At 46.8% G+C, this 19,753-nt stretch overlaps 1 protein-coding gene across 1 annotated transcript in view; it reads left to right on the top strand.

The window, feature by feature from the left end:
• The window catches only part of LOC147709752 (protein LEG1 homolog), a 116,619-nt gene extending 97,239 nt beyond the window's left edge, over positions 1 to 19,380 (top strand). Inside the window, exons 5-6 of the mRNA XM_086928216.1 lie at positions 297 to 535; positions 18,999 to 19,380. Of these exons, the coding sequence (XP_086784342.1) occupies positions 297 to 535; positions 18,999 to 19,171 (412 nt within the window). The 3' untranslated portion in view covers positions 19,172 to 19,380. The remainder of the gene's footprint in view (positions 1 to 296; positions 536 to 18,998) is intronic.
• The last annotated feature ends 373 nt before the right edge of the window (positions 19,381 to 19,753 follow it).

Below are 19,753 nucleotides of genomic sequence, written 5' to 3'. Positions count from 1 at the left end.
CATTAAATGCAATCACAACTTGAGAAATTGCAATTATTCTCAAATTCTCAAATTGCGAGTGCCTTGAACCTTGATGCATTGGAAATGCTCTTTTTGCGGGCGCAAACGGCTGATTTTTGCGAATCACCCCATTTGCGCTCGCAAAAATGGATGATGCATGTGTCTGTTGGTAACTAGGTACTAGGGCATATTCTACCAAATGTGGTCAAGCATCATTGTGTGCAGTTGTATTGTGTGTTCTCAGTTTTAAAGCCATTTTCCCTTCTCACGCCTTTGTCTTTGTTTTTATACTTTAGATTAGACTTCCTGCCAGCACCTGAAGCAGACTTTGTTTTAAACTTAGCGATAGGGGTGCACCTCATTGGTGCTACCCGCTTCAAAACTGAGTATGAGCCAATGAAAGAATTTGTGGCTAATTTGCTACCCCGCATCCTGAAGGATGGCGATACATGCCCATCCATCCCTGACTTCACACCAGCACAAAACACAGTCTGCCAAATGCTAAAGATGCTTCGAGACTTGATTACGTCAAGCGGTATGTATGTTTTTTCATGTATATGTTTTGAAATGTTTTGAGTGGTTACATATTTCTTCCATCTGATCCCTCGATTATTGATAGAAAATGTCTGGGAGGGCGCTATTCGCGAGGGTATTTATGGATGGAAATACCTCGCAAGTATATTCACACAAGGAATCCTGGCAGTCACAACCTCCGGCCAGGAAATCTGCAGTTGTAAATCCCAGTCAAGGGATGGGCAGAGGGGGTCCCAAGGCATGTTTGTGTTGGAAGTTTGCAATCCCCCAAAAGTTTGTATATTTGTGTTCAGTCACAGTCTGCGATTCAAGCATCTGCTGCTCTGGAAATGCTCATAATCTAACTCCAGCCGAGAGCTTCCAGATGTGAATGGAAACAGACCACCCACCACAGCAGGTGGGAATGAGGACACTGTGTTTTCTCCATTAGGAATCTTTCCCCTGCAGAGTGAACGAACACTCCTTTTGCACAGGCAGCTCCATTCCCCCATGAAGAATGATATGTTCATGCTTAGCCCAGAAACTCCAGGCTGGCAGGTATACAACGTTTACAACGGAATTTTTACAACGCACTACCATTAGAACGAAGGTATTACCATGCATACCATTACAACGCATTGCGCTGGGGGGCGCTCTAGGATAGGGAATAAGTATAATTTTATATCCAACACCTTCCCTAGTGTCCACGGGGACTGGAGTTGGAATATAAAATTATACTTACCACTATCCAGCACCTCTAAGCGCTATGCGTTGTAACGGTATGCGTTGTAAATACCGCGTTGTAATGGTATGCGTGGTAAAAGTATGCGTTGTAACGTCATACATCCGGCTGGCATGATGGACTGTAAATAAGTGACTAACAATCGAAAGCTCGGGACTCTTGGCGTCAGATCTGATGGTTCATTGATCTAAATGCTGCTTATGAGTAATGGCCGAAAATATTCTTCAGACTTTAATAGTTACCAAACACTGGGGCCGAGTTACACACAGCTCGCTATGTCTAGGTCTGACTTACTCGTCTAGGTCTTTTGGGTAACTCCTGGGTTTCAATGGTAAACCAGCCAAACTACGGCTGAAAGTCAGAACCAAGTCTTCTTGAGTCAGCTCATGGTCAAGGGAATCATAACTAGTCAATGATGCAGCTCCTTTATTAAGAACAGGCACAGAACACACACAATGGCAAAGCTAATAGGTCTCTGCAGAGTGGGAACTATTGGCCTTGTCAACGTGAATGTCTTTTCAGCCATGGATTCTAGCAGCACATCTGCTGTTCAGCATGGATGTATGACATTACAGCGCATGCTTTTACCACGCATGCCTTTACATCGCAGATTTTTACAACGCATGCTGTTACAACGCATACCGCTTAGGGGTGCTGGATAGTGAATAGTTTAATTTACTATTCCAACTCCAGTCTCCGTGGATAGTAGGGAAGGTGTTGGATAGTAAATTAAATCCATTCCCTATCCTAGATCGCCCCCCAGCGCAATGCGTTGTAATGACATGCGTTGTAATAGTTGCATCGTAAAGGCACTGCGTGGTAAAAGTTGCGTTGTAAAGGATGTTTCCCGTTCAGCATGGCTGAACGTTACTGAGACTCTAGAATCAGAGGGATTTGAGCCAACGCCAGGTCTCTTAAAGCCCAGATGTTGCGTTTAGTGCCATGTCCCTCCTAATGAAATAAAAAGCGCTATGACATGGCCAGTGCTGGGCACATCAAGCACTTTTCCCAGTGAATGTATAATTGAGTGACTGTAATATGATGTGGCACTTATACACCTAGGCACGTGAGTGGTCTAAGTGCAACTTCACTGTTCTATTGTCATAGATGGAAGAAAGTATGCGCCTAATGTTACAAATGATATTTTAGCTTTTAGCAGAGGGAGGTTGTGGTGGGCACACCCTGAATCACATGATCTGATGTAGCGTGGGCTTGAAACAACTTCTCTGAAACATCGACATATAGCGCTCTCTAGTTTCGAACTCTTCCCCAAGGAACCAACTTCTTTGGTTGATGTGTGTTTTTTAATAGAGGCTGCTGGCATTGGTAGTTGCCTCTAAGAAATACAGTTCCTCCTGCATATCAATACTGTAATTGTTGCTCCACGTGATGAACATGCATAATTAAAGTGGTGAAGGCTACAATGGATGCCACTTCAGGACCGCACAAATGTCCTCCTCCAGTTGAGGACCACAGAAAGCAGAGAGGTACAGGTTAGCAGTAATTGTGTGTAATGTTGCACTTAAAAAGCCAAGGCTGTAATGGGAGTATTTGTGCCTGCCATTCATTTTCTTTGTAACAGTGCCCATCTAAAGTAAGAAAGGCAGCAACTATTCCTGCAGGCATGCAGCATCGGTGGCTGACTCCATACACAGAGCAGCTACCCCTAGCAACAACACCAGGGAGCGTCACTGGAGGGGACTACAGTGGTCACCCCCTGGGTCATGGTTTTAGTCTGTTCACCTTCGGTTATAGGGTCTTCAGTCTTGAAGGGGTTTGTATGGTCATTAGATGAGGTATGAGGTAGGTCTTCATGGTGGACACCAGGGAGTGACGTTGGCAAATCACCTATTACTTTTTACACACCTAATTCACCTCCACTGCAGTCTTCGTGTGTGGCATGTAGGGTAGCTTCGAGCCCCTTAAGGTGCAGAAACCACCGCTATTGACAAAAACTGAAATTCTGAATGGTGCCCAAGTTGCAGCACTCTGGAGCTAATTTTGGAACGAAAGCTATTCATAAGATGATAAAATGTCATAAAGGATTGAGGGCCATATTATCAAGAAAGGGCGATACATTATCGCCGCTTTTATCGGCAGGAAACCGCCACTAAAGCGGCCATAATGAAGCCCAGGTTCTGGTGTGAACCTGGGCTTCTACAGGAATTCTCAAGGGCATATGATCATTTGCGTTATTGATGTGCTGCTGTGTACAAGGACATTGTGGACTCGAAGCTGCAAATAAAAAAATAGATAATCACCTCCCACCCACACCAGCTCCCAGAACTAAGCGGATGAAAAAAGCATTTTCAAGTCAGCAGGAACATGCGTGGAATCAAAGGAATGTGAACCATGCGGGGGATGAGAGAAACATCACAACCTTCATTGGGAACAGCTTCAGAGAGAAAACAATTCATGCCCCTACAGCAAACCTACGCAAGAGCCCAAAAACAGTGATCCTTAAAAGACAGTCCTTGCAACTACAGCAATGTATGTAGCGTGAAACACCCTAAAAATGTGCAACAAGTAGAGGTACTCCATGACATGCGTTATAGTGTTGTATGGCCAGTCATAAACAAGGGACAGAGAAGTCCCTTTAGAGGCCGAAAGAGTAGGGCAGCCGCGGCCATGCAAGGCCATGAGGGCTCTTGAAGCGCAGCAAACCCTGCAAGTGGTTCAAGGCTTGCATGGGTGAAGAGAGGAGACAAGCCTTCCCCCCCCCCCCACCCGCCACCCCAATCTAAAGGAGGGGCCAACATCGCTTCTGGAGAACAATCAACAACAAGCAATACTGGCTAACCATCAATACCGCAAATGGACAGGACCCCAGGGCTTGTGCATGCAGAAAAGGGGAGCAAATGAGAGGACCCAGAAATCCTGACTATCTGCAGGCTTACCGGGCTGAACCCCCGTCTTCAAAGCACACTTAATGCACAGCTCTGCAACACACCCACTTAAGTGCCAAGGCACTCAAGCCATTAAAAGGGCTGCAGGGCAGAAATGGAAATACTGCTGCAGTGGAGTACGGAACAGAGACACAGGAGTAGAGAAAGAGAGCGGTAGCCGATGAAGGGTACATGAGTAAGTTATCTATCCCCTACATTTTAAGCCAAGACTGAACTTGCGTCCTCGAACCAAACAGAGGGGCAGATTTACAAGAATGTGATGCATGTGTAGAGATGCATCACTTTCCCTGCACCACCATGCAAAATCCTTGCGCCACCATGGATACGCCGTAATTACGGTCACTTTGCGCCGGGCATCTACCGTGTGCTTGCGGTGTGCGTCTTTAGGGCAGTGGTCGAAGTGGGGGAAAAAAGTAGAGGAACTGTGGGCAGAGAATCAGAGGGTGGGAATAAACTGAGGATTGGATCAGTGGGCGGAGTTAGAGGTGTGGCCAGGATGTGCAAAACATCACAATCTTTAGTATTTGTTTGGCATTTCACTGACCAGTTACAGCTTATTATGTTATGTAATTCAACTAATGGATACACATGATTATTTAACGATTAATATGACCTATTGACATTAAAATAAATTCACAAAGTGGAATATGTTTCTAATCAGAGAATGTCCCAAATATGCTTAAAAGTGGAAGCACAAGCCATTTGTTTCCGAGCCATGGAGTTTCTGTTGTCAGCAATATACACAGAGACAATCAATTTTACGTGTGTAAATCACTGTATAGTAAATGTTACATAAGACAAAGGGCAACAAGGTGTAGGAGTCACAAGATAACCATACTAGTAGTCAGTATAGTTTAATAGTGCTTGGCCTGGAGAAACTCAGAATTTAAAACTTAATACCATAATTGAGGGTTCTCTTTAATAATTATTGTTGATTTCTATCAAAAATAACACTTTTTGCAACTTTAGGATAATCAAAGGCTTAGGACAAAAACCATAATGCTCTAGTTTATACCTTGCAGTTTGTATGCAGCTTTTAGATGAAAGTAAATAGCTCACTGTTCTTTGTTAGGATTTTAACTTATAAACCGCAAGTAGCAAAAGGATCTCACTGACAAAAGCTGTAACCCACTGACCTATTTAAAATATGTGCACCTTGTGATGGGTCTGGTGCATTTTCTTTGCAGCAGGCACATTAACCCTCTGCGCTATCTTTCTATGAGTCGAAAACTTCCACTAGACAAATCTCCGATCTCGCTCTAGGAAGAAGTTTATTCATCAGAGTTATCATGACATTTATATTTTTGCCGAAAATAGCTGGCGTCCAGGAAGGAGACAGCAAGTGCTTTTAAAACCATAATATACGATGCCCCCATTCAAAGTCAGCGGCAGTTGCGGTCACACTAGTCGCACTGCCCTAGAGCCAGCTCTTCTCAGGGGTCCTGTGACCTCAGTGACAGAGTCACTGTTGCTCTAGGGTCTGCTACTTCGTAGGTCTACCCGCAAGACTGGAGGTGAACTTCAGTATGGATTGTGGTGGGCAAGCCTTCAAGGTGAACCCACACTTGCCACTGCTAGGGTCCACCTGATGGTGCTAACACACCAGGGCTTTTCTGGTGCCTTCTAAGGTCTAGCATGGCAATGTGCTCCCTCAGGAGAGTGGACTGGGGGGCTGTTCATGAAGACTGAACATGGTTCCCCAGTTCTAAATTCAGCAGCTCTGCCCCCAGTGCTACATCTGCTCCCTCATTGAACGACATACTGACCCACTGTGGGAAACTCATACTGCCTTCAGCTACAATCCAATTTGACCTGCTATAAATAACTGGATGCGACTCAATTCAAATTACGCACTAGGCAAGAGCAATATGCTGCCTAAAAGAAAAAGTAACAACATCCTGGAAAAAGCAAACACTCATAAGGAATGAAAGATTTAATAAAGCATGTAAAATGTAAGCAGGAACTTGGTGAACTTAACACTTTTACAGTCATTATTCAGAATTCAACAAGTATTTATGCCTGAAAAGTTAAGGACATAACTACGGGGCCCAGAAAGGACCCATTTCAATGTCCACTGCTTCTATGCTTACAAAACGGTTTCAAAAGACCACATTTGTGAAAACAAAGCCGCCGTACACATTTTGTTTTCCAATCCACCCATCAACCAGGTATTGCAGTACCTCCAGGTAGGAGGTACTGGAGGATAACAATGCTGCTCAAAGAAAGACAAGAAAACAAAAGTAGCTCTTTACTGGCAAACTCTGTAAAGTGGCACTAATGAGTTTGAACATTTTATTTTCGAGGCAGCAGTTTGGAATAGAAAAATGTCAAAACAGCATTTCCATCAAAAGTGTTTTTCTTTTTTACATCCATTTAACATTGGTACAAATGTACAATAGGAAGAGACGGTGCGAACCATTTCTTGATTCATGATTTTTGGAAAAGTGAGAAGGAGTTAGACAGATCGAGAGGGAATAGGAGTAAGAAAGAGGGGGCAGCTGCCAGCGGCAGAGCAGAAGCGGACACCTTCCTTGTCTTGTCTGGGCAGGAAGTAAGAGACAGAGACCTTTTCCTTCTCTGCTCCCCGCCCGTCCACAAACAGAATATTTCTGACGTCCAGGGACGCATGTTCATAATTAAAAAGTAGGGGAACGGAATCTACAGAATTAAAGAAGTAGGGGCACGCTGTGCCCTGCCGTTCCCGCCCACTTCGACCACTGCTTTAGGGGGGAGCAGTGTTAGGGGCAGAAGCTGTTTCACGCTACCTTGTTGGTGAATGTTGGTGTCAATTGATGTCCGCGTCATCACCGAACAACTTGTCCTGGGACTGCCCGCTCATTCACAGGCACCAACTATGCAGGTATCCACTAGACCCGCTGTCGCACAAGGCCAGTGCTGAACACTGTATCGGAGGCCCTGGCATCCTCAGTGGGGGGGCCTCTGCTTGTTGCTAGTGCTCAGTTGGGCTGACTCACAGGCCCGGGACGTCTGGAACTCCGGCCGGGGGTCAGTCTGCTCCGCAGCTGGGCCAAGATAGCGCCCCGGACCATGCACCTCCACAGCGCCGGTGGCCTCCCACTGTTCCAGCAGCGTGGGGGGACGTCCTGTAGCTGCTCAAAGCCTGCATGGTTCTTTTGACACTGGGCTACCGCTGCTGCTCCCGGTGACACAGGGGAGCTCGATTAGGCAAGGCCGCTGGCTCCCCTTCCTCCTGGCCTCTATTAGCGAGTTTCTCAGGCGGTCCTGATTTCCGGCAACTTCTCACCGGCAAGCCTGGTTCTGCGCATGCCACCGTAAACCCATTGCAGAGACTCCACATTCACAGCAGCAGGTCAATCAGGTCCGGATCACACCGGGCCTCTGCACGGTGAACTTCATCGCTCTCCACTCCCTGGGTCCCTGCCTGGACGTGTGCCCAGGCAGGATACTGCCTCTGCATCTCGGCTGGCAGCAGCTGATGAAAAAAACAGGTCAGTGCGCTTCCCAGCGTAGAGTGCACACACTCCTCTCTGTCCTAGGCCAGGATGGGAAGTTTGGACACGGATACTTGCCGGGTTTTGTACTCGGCCGACCGAGCAACTTTACCAAGGCTACCGTGCAGCTCGGCTTGGCCACGCCCTATTTCTTCATATAGTTGATCATCCAGAAGCACGAGAGTCAGATGAAAGTAAGTGAGGTAGCTGGGAGTTCCTGTAAAGAGGCTGCTGCTGCCACAGATTCCCCTTACTCTATGCGTCTCCGCATGACTTTAGTCTTGAGTACGGCCACAGAGAGTCACAGCATGACACAACTTCTCTTAACTGTGGCTGAGATCTGGTCTGTCTTGGGTGTTGGAAGAGAGGAAAGAGGAGCCTGCCAGCCCTCCAACGTTCAAAGCTTGGCATTCAATCCCAAGTAAATAAATGTGTATGCAGGTCAGCCTAAATGTTCAGTTTCAGGCCAGGGTCTCTGAGTTTCTTCTTAACCTGAATAAAGGAAGCACTTTGCTTTTGGACCACCAGTGTGTACTTAGGGAACAGCATCACTGTTGCATTATTGAAATGAATAATACTTTTCTCGAGGGGCTGCTATGAGGATGATATCACAGCCTCTGTGGTGCTCCTATTAGATGCTGTTTTGCTGCTAAGTGTTGTAATTGTTTGATCACAAAATGAAGGGAGAGAGCATTCAGAGCAATTTGTGTCCACCACATTTCTAGGAATACAGTGGGATCTTTGTCCTCTGCTCCTTCTGGCAGGCCCTTATTGTGGACATTGTTGCAATGGGAGCATCCCTCCAAATTATCCAACATATCTTCAAAATCTTTAGAATTGATGGTTATTCTTTTGGACACTTTGTGCTGATTGTCTCTGTGAATTTCCAGATCACTAGCCAGTGAGTCGAATTGTGCTTGAATGCTTGCCATGAGTCTGCAATTGCTGCCAGGATTTTGTCCAGTTTATCTTGGGATCCAGGGGGACTCATACAGCATTGGTTTGGAGATAGAGTCCATGATGGCCTGTAGTGGGTGTAGATGAGAGTGAAGGGGCAGCGTGCGCTCGTGGAGCAGTGTTCTTCTGAGGCTTTGTGTATGGCCTTTGATTTTTCCATATGGATATGGAACTGACGTTACATTTCTTGTGTGGGGCACAAGCAGCTCAATCTGCAACAGTGCCATGTCCCCATTCCTATGTGGGCCGGAGTTACCTACTGCACAGATCCTACACTGGAACTGTCAAGGGTGGCGGTCTATAGTACACAATGTTTTGGTCTCTCACTTCAGGTAAACCGAGAGTCTCAGATCCATGCTCAGCGCTCTTCTACACCTCTTGCCAGAGTTCCAGGACCAGGTGGCACCCCTCACTACTTACTAGAGTGGTAACAATGAGCACCTGTCCACTCCACCACCAGTGTATCAGTACACAGTCTAATGGGCAAAGCAGCATCCTGCAGAGGATACATCCCCTCAGGCATGCGGACGAGCTCAGCCCCTTACATTTCTGATGTCTGACGACTACTGTGTGTATTGTTGATTGTTTTGTGGGGCACATTAGGCTGAGTTGTGGCAAGGCCCAGTTTGCCCCCCAGAGCTGCGACAAGCCTGTTCAGCACACCGGATCCTACACCCCTCAGTGCAGCCCCACCCCAGTCATTCTGCAATCACCTCTTCCCCATTGAGTCCCAGGCGGCAAACCCTGGCCGTCCCTCCTATAAAAAGTTCAGTCTCAACTCAGTGGGCCTGACCGGCAGGGTACCCTTCCCTTCACTCTGTGTTCTAGGGCAAGGGAGCCACACAGCAGCCAGTGACCCACCACTGGGTCTTTGGGTGTCACAACTTCGGTCACCTAGCCAGCAATTGCAACCCCATGTTCACCCAGCAAAAGCAGTAGACCCTGCTTGGGTAAGCTGCCAAGGAAACTTTTCCCGGCTCCAGCAGGATGTTGTCAGATCGAGAAGGGACATGGCTCACCTCTACATAGTGTCCACCATTTTTGGCAATTGGCCACACCCCCATTCCACTTTCAATCACACAGTTCTTGGACACAAACTCTGCGTTGGTATACAGGTCCTTTCATTATGGTAGGATATGGCTATAATACTAGCTCAATTGAGACATTTCTGTCAGTTGCAATATTTTATATATATTTTTTTAGTTTTGCGGGTGCTCAGAAAGCCTATTACTTTGTAATGTTAAGTGTTGCTAAAGAACAGACTTGCACCTTGCGGTCTCCCTGAAAGTAATAAGGTAATATCAAAAGTACAGAGGAAATTCACTGACAGCCTCCCTTGATGTAATTTTTCGGCAACTGTTCACTCCTTTGGAGAGAATGATTCTGCATAAGCAAACCATTGATATTAGCCATATTTAAGGAAAACAGCATCTTCTCAAAAAGATCCCACATTTTTGGTGGTTCAAGGAAATGCACTGATTTAGCGTACAGTATCCGCATCCAGCACTCATTAAACAAAGTGGAAATGTGCAGGCATGTTTTTTTAATAACTTACATTAGACTGCAGAAAGCGGTTTTTTTCAGTTGGTGCTGATATGTTGATAGAAGACAGTGTATAGAGGATACGTCAGGACAATCAGAAACTTTTGTATGGCCCGGGTCCCATACACTCTGAAACATCATCGTATTAATGTTTTCTACTATAAACATATTGCTCAAAATAGAAAGAAAATTAAAAAAAAACATTTTCCTTAGATACATTTGGGGCATTCCCATGTTATGCCTAGAGTTAATCTCTGCAAGTCTAATGTGTAGGTCTAGTGTGCAGTGAATAACTAATTAAAGTTTCATTTAAAAAACAGTCCTTCACTCTCTATGAAAAATATTTGTAAAAGCACAACTCATCCCTGCTGGACTTATAATTGCTCCCCACACCTTCTTGCAACAAAGGCAGGTATCCTTAAACATACGTTTGGATGAAAATGTGCAGTAAGAAAGCGGTACAATAAACCTAATTTTTATCGGTCTTCCTCCAAACTTTCACTCAAGTCTTGCACATTTTGAATGCAGATCTAACCACCCTGTAAGTGATAATGGTTTAAATATGAGGAAAATGTGTGAAGTCTGAATACACTTTTTCTAATAGTTTCTCCAAGTATACATGAGGCTGTGTGTGAGCAAAATAGTTAACATCTGCCTTAGCCTAAGCCTTGTGCAAAACCCCATCAGACAAACTAGATGGAACCAGAGCAGGAATGGAGCACGGGCCGGGGGAGGCGAGGCCGGATCCAATGGGAGCCAGTGCAGAATGCCGCATGGGGAGGCGTGTTCCCACGAACGTCCGCGAAAGGGAGGGTGCGCCCGATAGTGAACGGGCCAATCAGGGCCCGAGAAATGGAGCGGCCGGTGGGGTCAAAAGGGGGCAGGGGTCCCCCTTGTTGACACAGGAAATGAACCAATACACAGGAAACCCACCAGTGCAATTGTAAGTGCTGTGCCTTTGGTGGCACAGGCTGTTACAGGACAAGGGTTCAAATCATTCCAGTGCTCTCGAAGAATCCTAAGGTGATACATTTTCCTAAGAAGGAGCCAGGGAAATTTTGGTTCATACACCACCGATCGCACCCACATGGGGAATCCATCAATGATTGGTTGGAGCGGGACAGCTGCTCAGTAGGTTACACCTCCATGGATGATGCAGTAGAATTGATCAAGCAGGCAGGAAAGGGGGCGCTGCCGGCCAAAACAGACATCGAATCAGCGTTCTGCCTGCTGCCCGTCCACGCAGACAGTTATCATCTCTTAGGATTCCAGCTAGATGGGAACTATTATCATGACAAATGATTACCCATGGCTTTCACCATATCCATGCCTACTTCAAGGTATTTTGCAGTTTTTTGGGATGGGTACTGGGCACAAGCCTTCCAGAATGGGAACGGGTGAATTACTTTGATGACTTCCTTTTCACCGGAAGGGCAGGAACAGGGGAATGTGCATACCTCTTACGCCTGCTCGTGCAACTAGTGTGGGAACTGGGAGTCCCACTAGTGCCAGACAAGACTTAGGGGTCGACCACCAAACTATCCTTCCTCGGGATAGAGCTGGATTTGGGCGGAATGTTCAAGCTGCCACTGAACAAGGTAGCCTGGCTGTGGGCAATAGTCAGATAGCTGCAGCATCAGTAAAAAGCAACACTGGGAGAGATACAACAACTGTTGGGGAAGCTGAACTATGCCACAAGAGTAATCCCTGCAGGGCGACCTTTTGCCAGGTGCTTGGCCTGGCTAACCAGGGGCATAGCACGGAAGCATCACGGAGTGCGCCTTACACAGTGGTTGAAGGAAGATTTAGGCCAATTGAAAATGTTCCTGGCCAGTTTTAACTGAACACTGTGGGTAAGGGCAGCAGAGCTGGAACTTTACATGGATGCTGCAGGCAGCCATGGCTATTGGGCTATCCTGGGCACAGCATTGGAGGCAGGGAAATGGCCAAAAACTTGGTGCCGGAACGGACTTGCAAGCAATATCACATTGTTAGAGCTCTTACTCATAGTAGCAGCATTTATGGTATGGGCAAACAAACTGACCAATAGGCAGATTATCCTATGGTCGGACAAGCACGCAGTGGTACAGTCAATAAACTTGGGAACAGAAAAATGCCTGGTGGTCATTTCACTGTTAAGGAAACTGGTCAGGTGCCAGCTGAAGGCAAACATAGCCAGCAGGGCAAGGTACATAGTGGGCCTGGATAATGCCATAGCTGACACCATTTCTAGTTTTCAATGGGATAGCTGGTGGGACAGCTGGTAACAGAGGCAGACCAAGAGATGACCCCCATGCCACAAGACCAATGGAAGTTGGTGAACCTCGATTAATGAGATTGCTGGATAAAGCATTGCCCCCCAAAACAGAGAAGCTATATCGGAATTGCTGTACAACCTTTAGGGGCATCACAGGCACTGGGGGGGTCCAAGCAGTGACACAGGAGGAGGTAGGGATATTCATAGACTAGGCATCCCAGAATGAGAAAACAAAATCATGGACACAATCGCACCCGAGTGCATTCACCTATCACTCTAAGCTGGCAACAGGGAGGGATCCCACAGCGGCCTTTTTGTGCACAATGGCCATGAAAGGCTGGGGAAAGTTGCAGCCCAGAATTAAGTACAGGAGGAAGCCCATTGATTTTACAATTCTAAATAGGGAAAACGCTGCGCTGGCAGGAATATGCCCTGGGGAATACAAACTAAAATGATTAGGGCTGCATTCACATCGGCCTTCTTTGGGGCTTATAGGATCACCAAATTAGTCGCCCTAGCAAGGAGGCACCCGGGAACAGTGTGCCTACGCAGAGCGGACTTCCATATGGGGGCAGGGCACATGGTAGTACACCTGCGGTGATCAAACACAGACCAGGCAGGAAAAGTGAAGCGCACTAGAATTGAGTGTATCAAGAACAAAGAGCATTGCCCAGTGTGCCTCATTCAATCTTCTTACAACTAGGAGGGAAAACGCAGGGGCCGCTGTTTGCACACAAAGACAGATCTTGACTCAGCTGTTTTCAGTTTGTCGCAATGATGCAGAGGGCCATAGCGAATGCAGGTTTTGTGCCAGGAGAGTTTGGGTTGCACTCATTCCAGAAAGGGGCAGCTACTATGGCAGCTAACCTGGGGATGGGCACCGAGCAGATCAAAACTTTAGGCCGGTGGGCATCCAGGGCGTTTAAAAAATAGGTATGCCAGTGGGTCACAAGAGAGTATGGATAATGAGCCACTCATACATAACCCAGGCGCAGCAGTGGTCAGCGGCTCGGAGTGAGTTCAAAGGGATCTAGCTCCACAACACGAATGTTACCTGGCTAGGGAAATCCGGATGAAATGGGATCAGATGCTGCCCGCTGTTCAGAAGACACTTCTGAGAGGCCGCAGACCATATGCGTTAGTGGTCTCCTGGGAGTAACGACCTGGCGGCCATGGGGAAGAGAGTACTATTGGAAATATTGATAACAGACTTGGCTCCTTTAGCCTAACTAGTCCTATGGCCGGTCCTAACGGACACCCACAATAATCAGTAGCAAGGAAAGTCTGGAACTGGGGACGTGGAAACCTTGCGTAAGTGGCACATTGGACATGGCTGCTACTTTCATAAAAAGTCAGAACCAAGCAGAAGTAATGTAGGATGTACATTAACATGAGGGGACCCGTCCGTGCCTGGACAGCGCCCAGCGCCAGAATCCATTACCCCCTGCGCCCACCACGACGACCGCTACAGCTACTATGCCATCATACTGCACGCTCTCAACCTCGGATGGACTCACACCTGCATCAAGGCCTCGCCAAAACACACACATGATCCCTTCACCTACTGGAACTGCAGCTACACAAGCCTCAGAGCTGCCGAACCACCCGCCAAGAAAGACCTCAATCACCTCCGATGCATCCTACTGAACACCCGCTCCACACGCAAGCATGCCGTCGAGCTCTGGGACCTGCTCGACACATCATACCCGACGTCGCCTTCCTGACAGAGACCTGGATGAACGACTCCCCCGCACCCAACATCGCCGTAGCCATCCCAGATGGCTACAAGATCATCTGCAGAGACCGCACCAACGGAGTCGGAGGAGGAGGAATCGCCATCGTCCAGAAGAACAGCATCACGGTCTCGACCAGCACAAATGACACTCTCTGCACCGCCGAACACATGCAAGTCCAGATCCACACAGACCCCGACACCACCCTAATAGACAACCTCACCAACCTCGGACTCGTCACAAAGCATACCCATTCCACCAGCCACACGCTTGACCCCGTCTTCTCCTCAAGCTACCACGTCTCCATCAGCCATACAACCAAACTCCTCTGGACCGACCACTGCTGCATCCACTTCACCTTCCAGAAACCCACCACACACCACCGCACCTAACAGATCCCCTGCCACTGCTGGAGCAAAATCACCGAAGGCCAACTACACGCAAACCTTGCTCTCAGCCCACCCACCGACACCTCCGGCATCAACGAAGCTGCCCGCAACCTCAGATGTTGGATCGATGACTGCCCCAACATTCTCGCCCGCTGAAGAAACCCACCACAAAGAAACGGCACAATGAAAAGACACCGGACAGCCTCACAGCCCACAAAGACGCCATCCGCAAACACCATCACCTCATCAGGTCTGCCAAGAGGACCTTCTTCAAAGACCGCCTCAAGAACAATGCACACAACAGCAAGGAGCTCTTCAACATCGTAAAGGAACCATCCAACCCCAGCTCCAACACCAACGACATCCCGCCGTCGCAAGCCTGGTGCGATCCTCTCACCACCTTTCTCCACAGCAAGATCTCCCAGTCAGACCCACTCCCGCACCACATCTTCAACAAAGCCAGCAGCTCCATCGCACCCCACCTGCGCAACGTCATCAATCTCTCCATTGAAACGACAACCATCCTAGAGAGCTTGAAACACGCGGAGATCAAAGCCCTACTCAAAAAATCCAAGGCGGACCCGAAAGACCTCAAGAACTTCTGGCCCATCTCCATGCTTCTGTTCCCAGCCAAGGTCATCGAGAAGATCGTCAACAGACAGCTAACCTGATACCTCAAAGAAAACAGCATCCTGGACCCATCCCAGTCAGCGTTCTGCAGCAACCACAGCACCAAGACTGCCCTCATTACTGCCACTGACGACATCAGGACCCTGCTGGGGAACGGTGAGACCGTGGCCCTCATCCTCCTGGACCTCTCGACCGCCTTCGACACTGTCTGCCACCACACACTACGCACACGCCTCCACGACGCAGGGATCCAAGACAAGGCCCTGGACTGAACCACCTCCTTCTTCTCCGGCAGAACACAGAGTGTCCACCTCCCCAATCCCGATCTGAAGCCTCCAAGATCATCTGCGGCTTACTGCAGGGATCATCCCTCATCCCGACACTGTTCGACATCTACATAGCCCCACTCGCACAAGTCGCCTGACAGCAAAACCTCAACATAATCTCCAACACCGAAGACACTCAACTGATACTCTCCCTCACCAAGGACCCCTGCACCGCCAAATCCAACCTCCACGAAGGAATGAAGGCCGTCGCCGACTGGATGGAGATCAGCAGACTGAAGCTGAGCATGGACAAGAGGGTGGTCCTCATCCTCGGCTCCAACCTTTCAGCCTATGATGACTCCTAGTGGCCTACGGCACTGGGGGCAACCCCAACACCCACCAACCACGCACGCAACCTGGGAGTCATCCTTGACTCAACACTCTCCATGACCAAGCAAGTCAACACTGTCTCCTCCTCCTGCTTCAACACCCTCTTCATGCTCCCCAATATCTACAGGTGGATCCCGACAGATACAAGAAGAACAGTCACCCATGCCCTCGTCAGCAGCAGACTGGTGGGAGCCCCTGCCAAGCTCAACAAACAACTGCAACACATTCAAAACATGTCTGTACGCCTGATCCTCGATGTACCACGCCACAGCCACATCACCGCCCACCAGAGAAACCTGCACTGGCTCCCCGTCAACAAGAGGATGTCCTTCAAGCTCCTCATCCTCGCACAGAAGGCAGTCTACAAGACCGGCCCAGCCTACCTCAACCGACACATTTTCTTCCTCATCCCCAATCACCAGCTCCGCTCTACCGACCTCGCCCTCGTCCCTCACATCTGAAGAACAACCACCGGCGGCACATCCTCCTCCCACCTCACCGCCAAAACTTGGAACAACGTCCCACTGAGCTTACGACAGACCCAAGACCTGCCGACCTTCAGGAGGCTACTCAAGACTTGGCTGTTTGACCAGTAGTGGCCCCCACCTTTCTTCCGTCAGCGCCTTGAGACCCTCACGGGTAAGTAGTGCGCTCTACAAATTCTTGATTGATTGATTGATTGAATGACCAACTAATAAGTTGTGAAATGTATAAATCATATTTGAATAAAACTGCGGCCTAGCTACGCACCATATCATGTCGTCACTTGAATGATTTATGGGGAGGGGAAGGACATATGTGGGTAAGACACACAGGGGGAGTAGGCAACGTACTGGGAGTTAATGATTGAACACATCTGGTCCAGTTTCTAGTTTCTTCTAGGCTGACAGATCATTTGAGAGGTCCTTAGAGGTAAGGAGAGATCCAAACAGCAACACAATAATCCTATTGGTCTCACAATAAATCTCAGAGGCAGAAATTCAAGTTTAAAGGTTTATTACAAATTTAAAGCCAGACTTAAGTAAATGACTCCCATTAACATATTATATAAGTACAAAATCACCAGGGGGTTACAAAAGCGTCTAGCATGAGGCACACCAATATCTCTGCTTCAGCAATACAAATATACGAATCTCCATTTGATCTTCAAAATATTAATTTTTACCTTTCTGCATAACTATTGAAACTAATTAAATCTAAATGGGCTAATTAGGCTAAAGAATTCTCAAATCCAAGAAATGGGGAAATAGTCACTTGTCAGCAGGACCAAAACCTCTTATGAATAAGTGTGATGAACTTTTAACTATAATATCATAATCCCAATACAATTTCAATTCAGTAATCTATATTCGGATATACAGTGTCCATAAAAGCACAAACAATTCTCACAAAAATAATCACTTACACATTTACATAATAAAACATTGTCTGGGTTTAAAACATACATAATTTACAATACATTAATTATAAATGCAGACATGTATTACATTCCAGTCCATAGATGTCAATGCTGAAGCGCGCATATAACTCCCCTACATTTCCACTTGTGACTGCACCATGGTTCATGCCGTTTTGATGCAGGACGTGTTGTGTATTTCCTATGAATCCCCTCGGACATGCATGTTTTTGATGACCGAAACTGAGGACTTGGTGTCCAAACCACTTCTGGGCTCCCCCACAGGATATGTCAGATGTTAGACCAGCTAGATCCACAGTGCCACTACCATCCCCCACTGTATTCGCTCAGTCAATTGTGCTTACTTACTCTCAAAAAAGTAACCAAGATGGCAATCAGGATATTTTTCAATAAGTATTTATTGGTCCATCTTCAGTCTTGTGGAAAACATATTTGCTGAGAAAATCAGGAGACAGAGGCATACAAAAGAGATAGCAAGTACCAATATAGTAAATAGTAGATACATGTGTACCATAGTGCTAATAAGATGAAGCAGTTCAGATAAAATCAGTAGCATTTGCATATTCCTGAAATGTGCACCCTTAGTAATTTTCCTAAATGTACCCAGCCTAGATCTCTATGTGGAGCATGCATATGCGTTTATGTGTGTATCCAGTGAAGAGGCCCCAAAGGATGAACCAGCCCCATCACCTGATGGTTGAGAATGAAAGACCCGGTCTCTGCCTCAAGGATGGCACCCTGCAAGGGATGTCAGATTGCTGCGTGTCGAAGGTTCAGCATGCAGGACCCCTTGTCAGCTTGGAAGGAATTCTCTTCTAATTTGAAGGGGGGAATAAGGGCCTTATATACTAGAGTGATCACTCCAGGGATTCTTTGAGAATCGATATGATTTGAAAACAGTCATGAATGTTTTGAAAACAATCATAAATGTTTTTCCAAACAAATGCAATCATGCACAGCTGGCTTCTTGGCCAAGGATAAACAAAAGCGGTGACCCCTATATAGAGTATTCATGCTGTGCCTAAAAGCATGTTTATGTACATCAGGTACAGAGATTAGGAGATTATACTATGAGCCTGGTGTCGTAGAGACAGAAGCTAGCTACTAGGTAAAAGGTCACCTGTTTCAGAACCATTATTGTTGTGTGGATGGGACAATTTAATGTAAAAAGGAGTATACACGAAAGGACTATCCCAAAGGACATAATAGATGTACTGCAGACGGGCACAGCCGAGTTATAGTCTTTCACACTCAATGAGTAGGTATTTTATAAATGATATGTAGAAACACAGTATAGAGGTTGGACAAGGATATTCTGACACACTTCTGATCAAACACAAGGTTAACAAGAGTGACGCCTTCATTGGAGTCTTCTGACATCTCCCAGTGATTCCACTTGCTTCTTAAGAGTTCAACTTAGATGTTCTGAAAACTTTGTGAATACTCAATGCGTTCAAAGCATGTGGTTGTGTCCCACATTTGCACTGGATTTTGGTGAGCAGCCCTCTGATGAATCCCTGGAACCTCCCTTACTTAAATGTAAAGTGGAAACAACAGTCCATGGTTTCATGTCTGCATTAACCCATATGTTATGCACATGTATAATGCACACCAGCATATGTCTTTTGACGACATTGAAACTTCCTTAGTGTCTACTGTGTCTTTGAATAGTAAGATGGGATTTTGGTAAATTGTTTTTTTCACTTTAACGTAACCTGTACTGAGGCACATATATGTTTACTTAAGATGTTGATGGTGTCCTTCTCCACTCCCCATCCTCCAGGTGGATCCATCTTGCTGCAGTGGAAGGAGGCCATGTGTTCACCTGAAGGCCGCAAAGTATGCGAAGATCTCCTTCAAAGCATGTTTGCAGGCCAAATGTATACTCTCCCAGAATTAACTGAAAAGCTGAAACCCTATGCTGGCACTATTTGCATCCCTTTCCAACAAAAGTAGTGTTTATTCTTCCAAGCTGGAGTTGGACAAATGAGATCAGAATGCTGTCAATTAATCATTCACATCTGCTTATTGTCTAAGGTGATTTCTGTTAAGTGCTCTTTCGAGATTATGCTTGCCGCATTCAAGTAAATGTACCTTGAAATAAATAAGCATTCTATTACGATTAAAAATGTTGATAATACTGAAATAAAGCTGTTGTGACTGGATCTGCTTCTTTCTGGTTCATTGCTTAGTGATGCTTTCTTTAAAAAGTGGGAATTTTCTTGTAATTTCAGTGCCTGCCATGACATTTTGCTTTAAACGTACGGGCGATATTTATGACAAAGTCACAAAGCGCAGCACGTCGCTGTGCCGAGCCGCATGACAGGGAAAGGGCAGGAATGCAATGTATTTGAATGAATCTGGTGCATTCCTGCTTTTGTTCCTGCGCCGGCACTGTTTTGGCTGCCTTGCACCATCGCAGGCACCGTTGCACCATGGGGCATGGGTGCCTGCATTGTAAGGAGGATTGATTCTTCTCAGGAAGGGGCACCTTTCTGCACAGGAAGTAACAAGGAGAAGTTACAATATTTCTCTATC

This window comes from Lissotriton vulgaris, chromosome 6 (genome assembly GCF_964263255.1).
Source record: "Lissotriton vulgaris chromosome 6, aLisVul1.2, whole genome shotgun sequence".
NCBI classification, from domain to species: Eukaryota; Metazoa; Chordata; class Amphibia; order Caudata; family Salamandridae; genus Lissotriton; species Lissotriton vulgaris.
The sequence above is the reverse complement of the archived record's forward strand: the minus strand, read 5'-3'. Positions and strand labels throughout refer to the sequence as shown.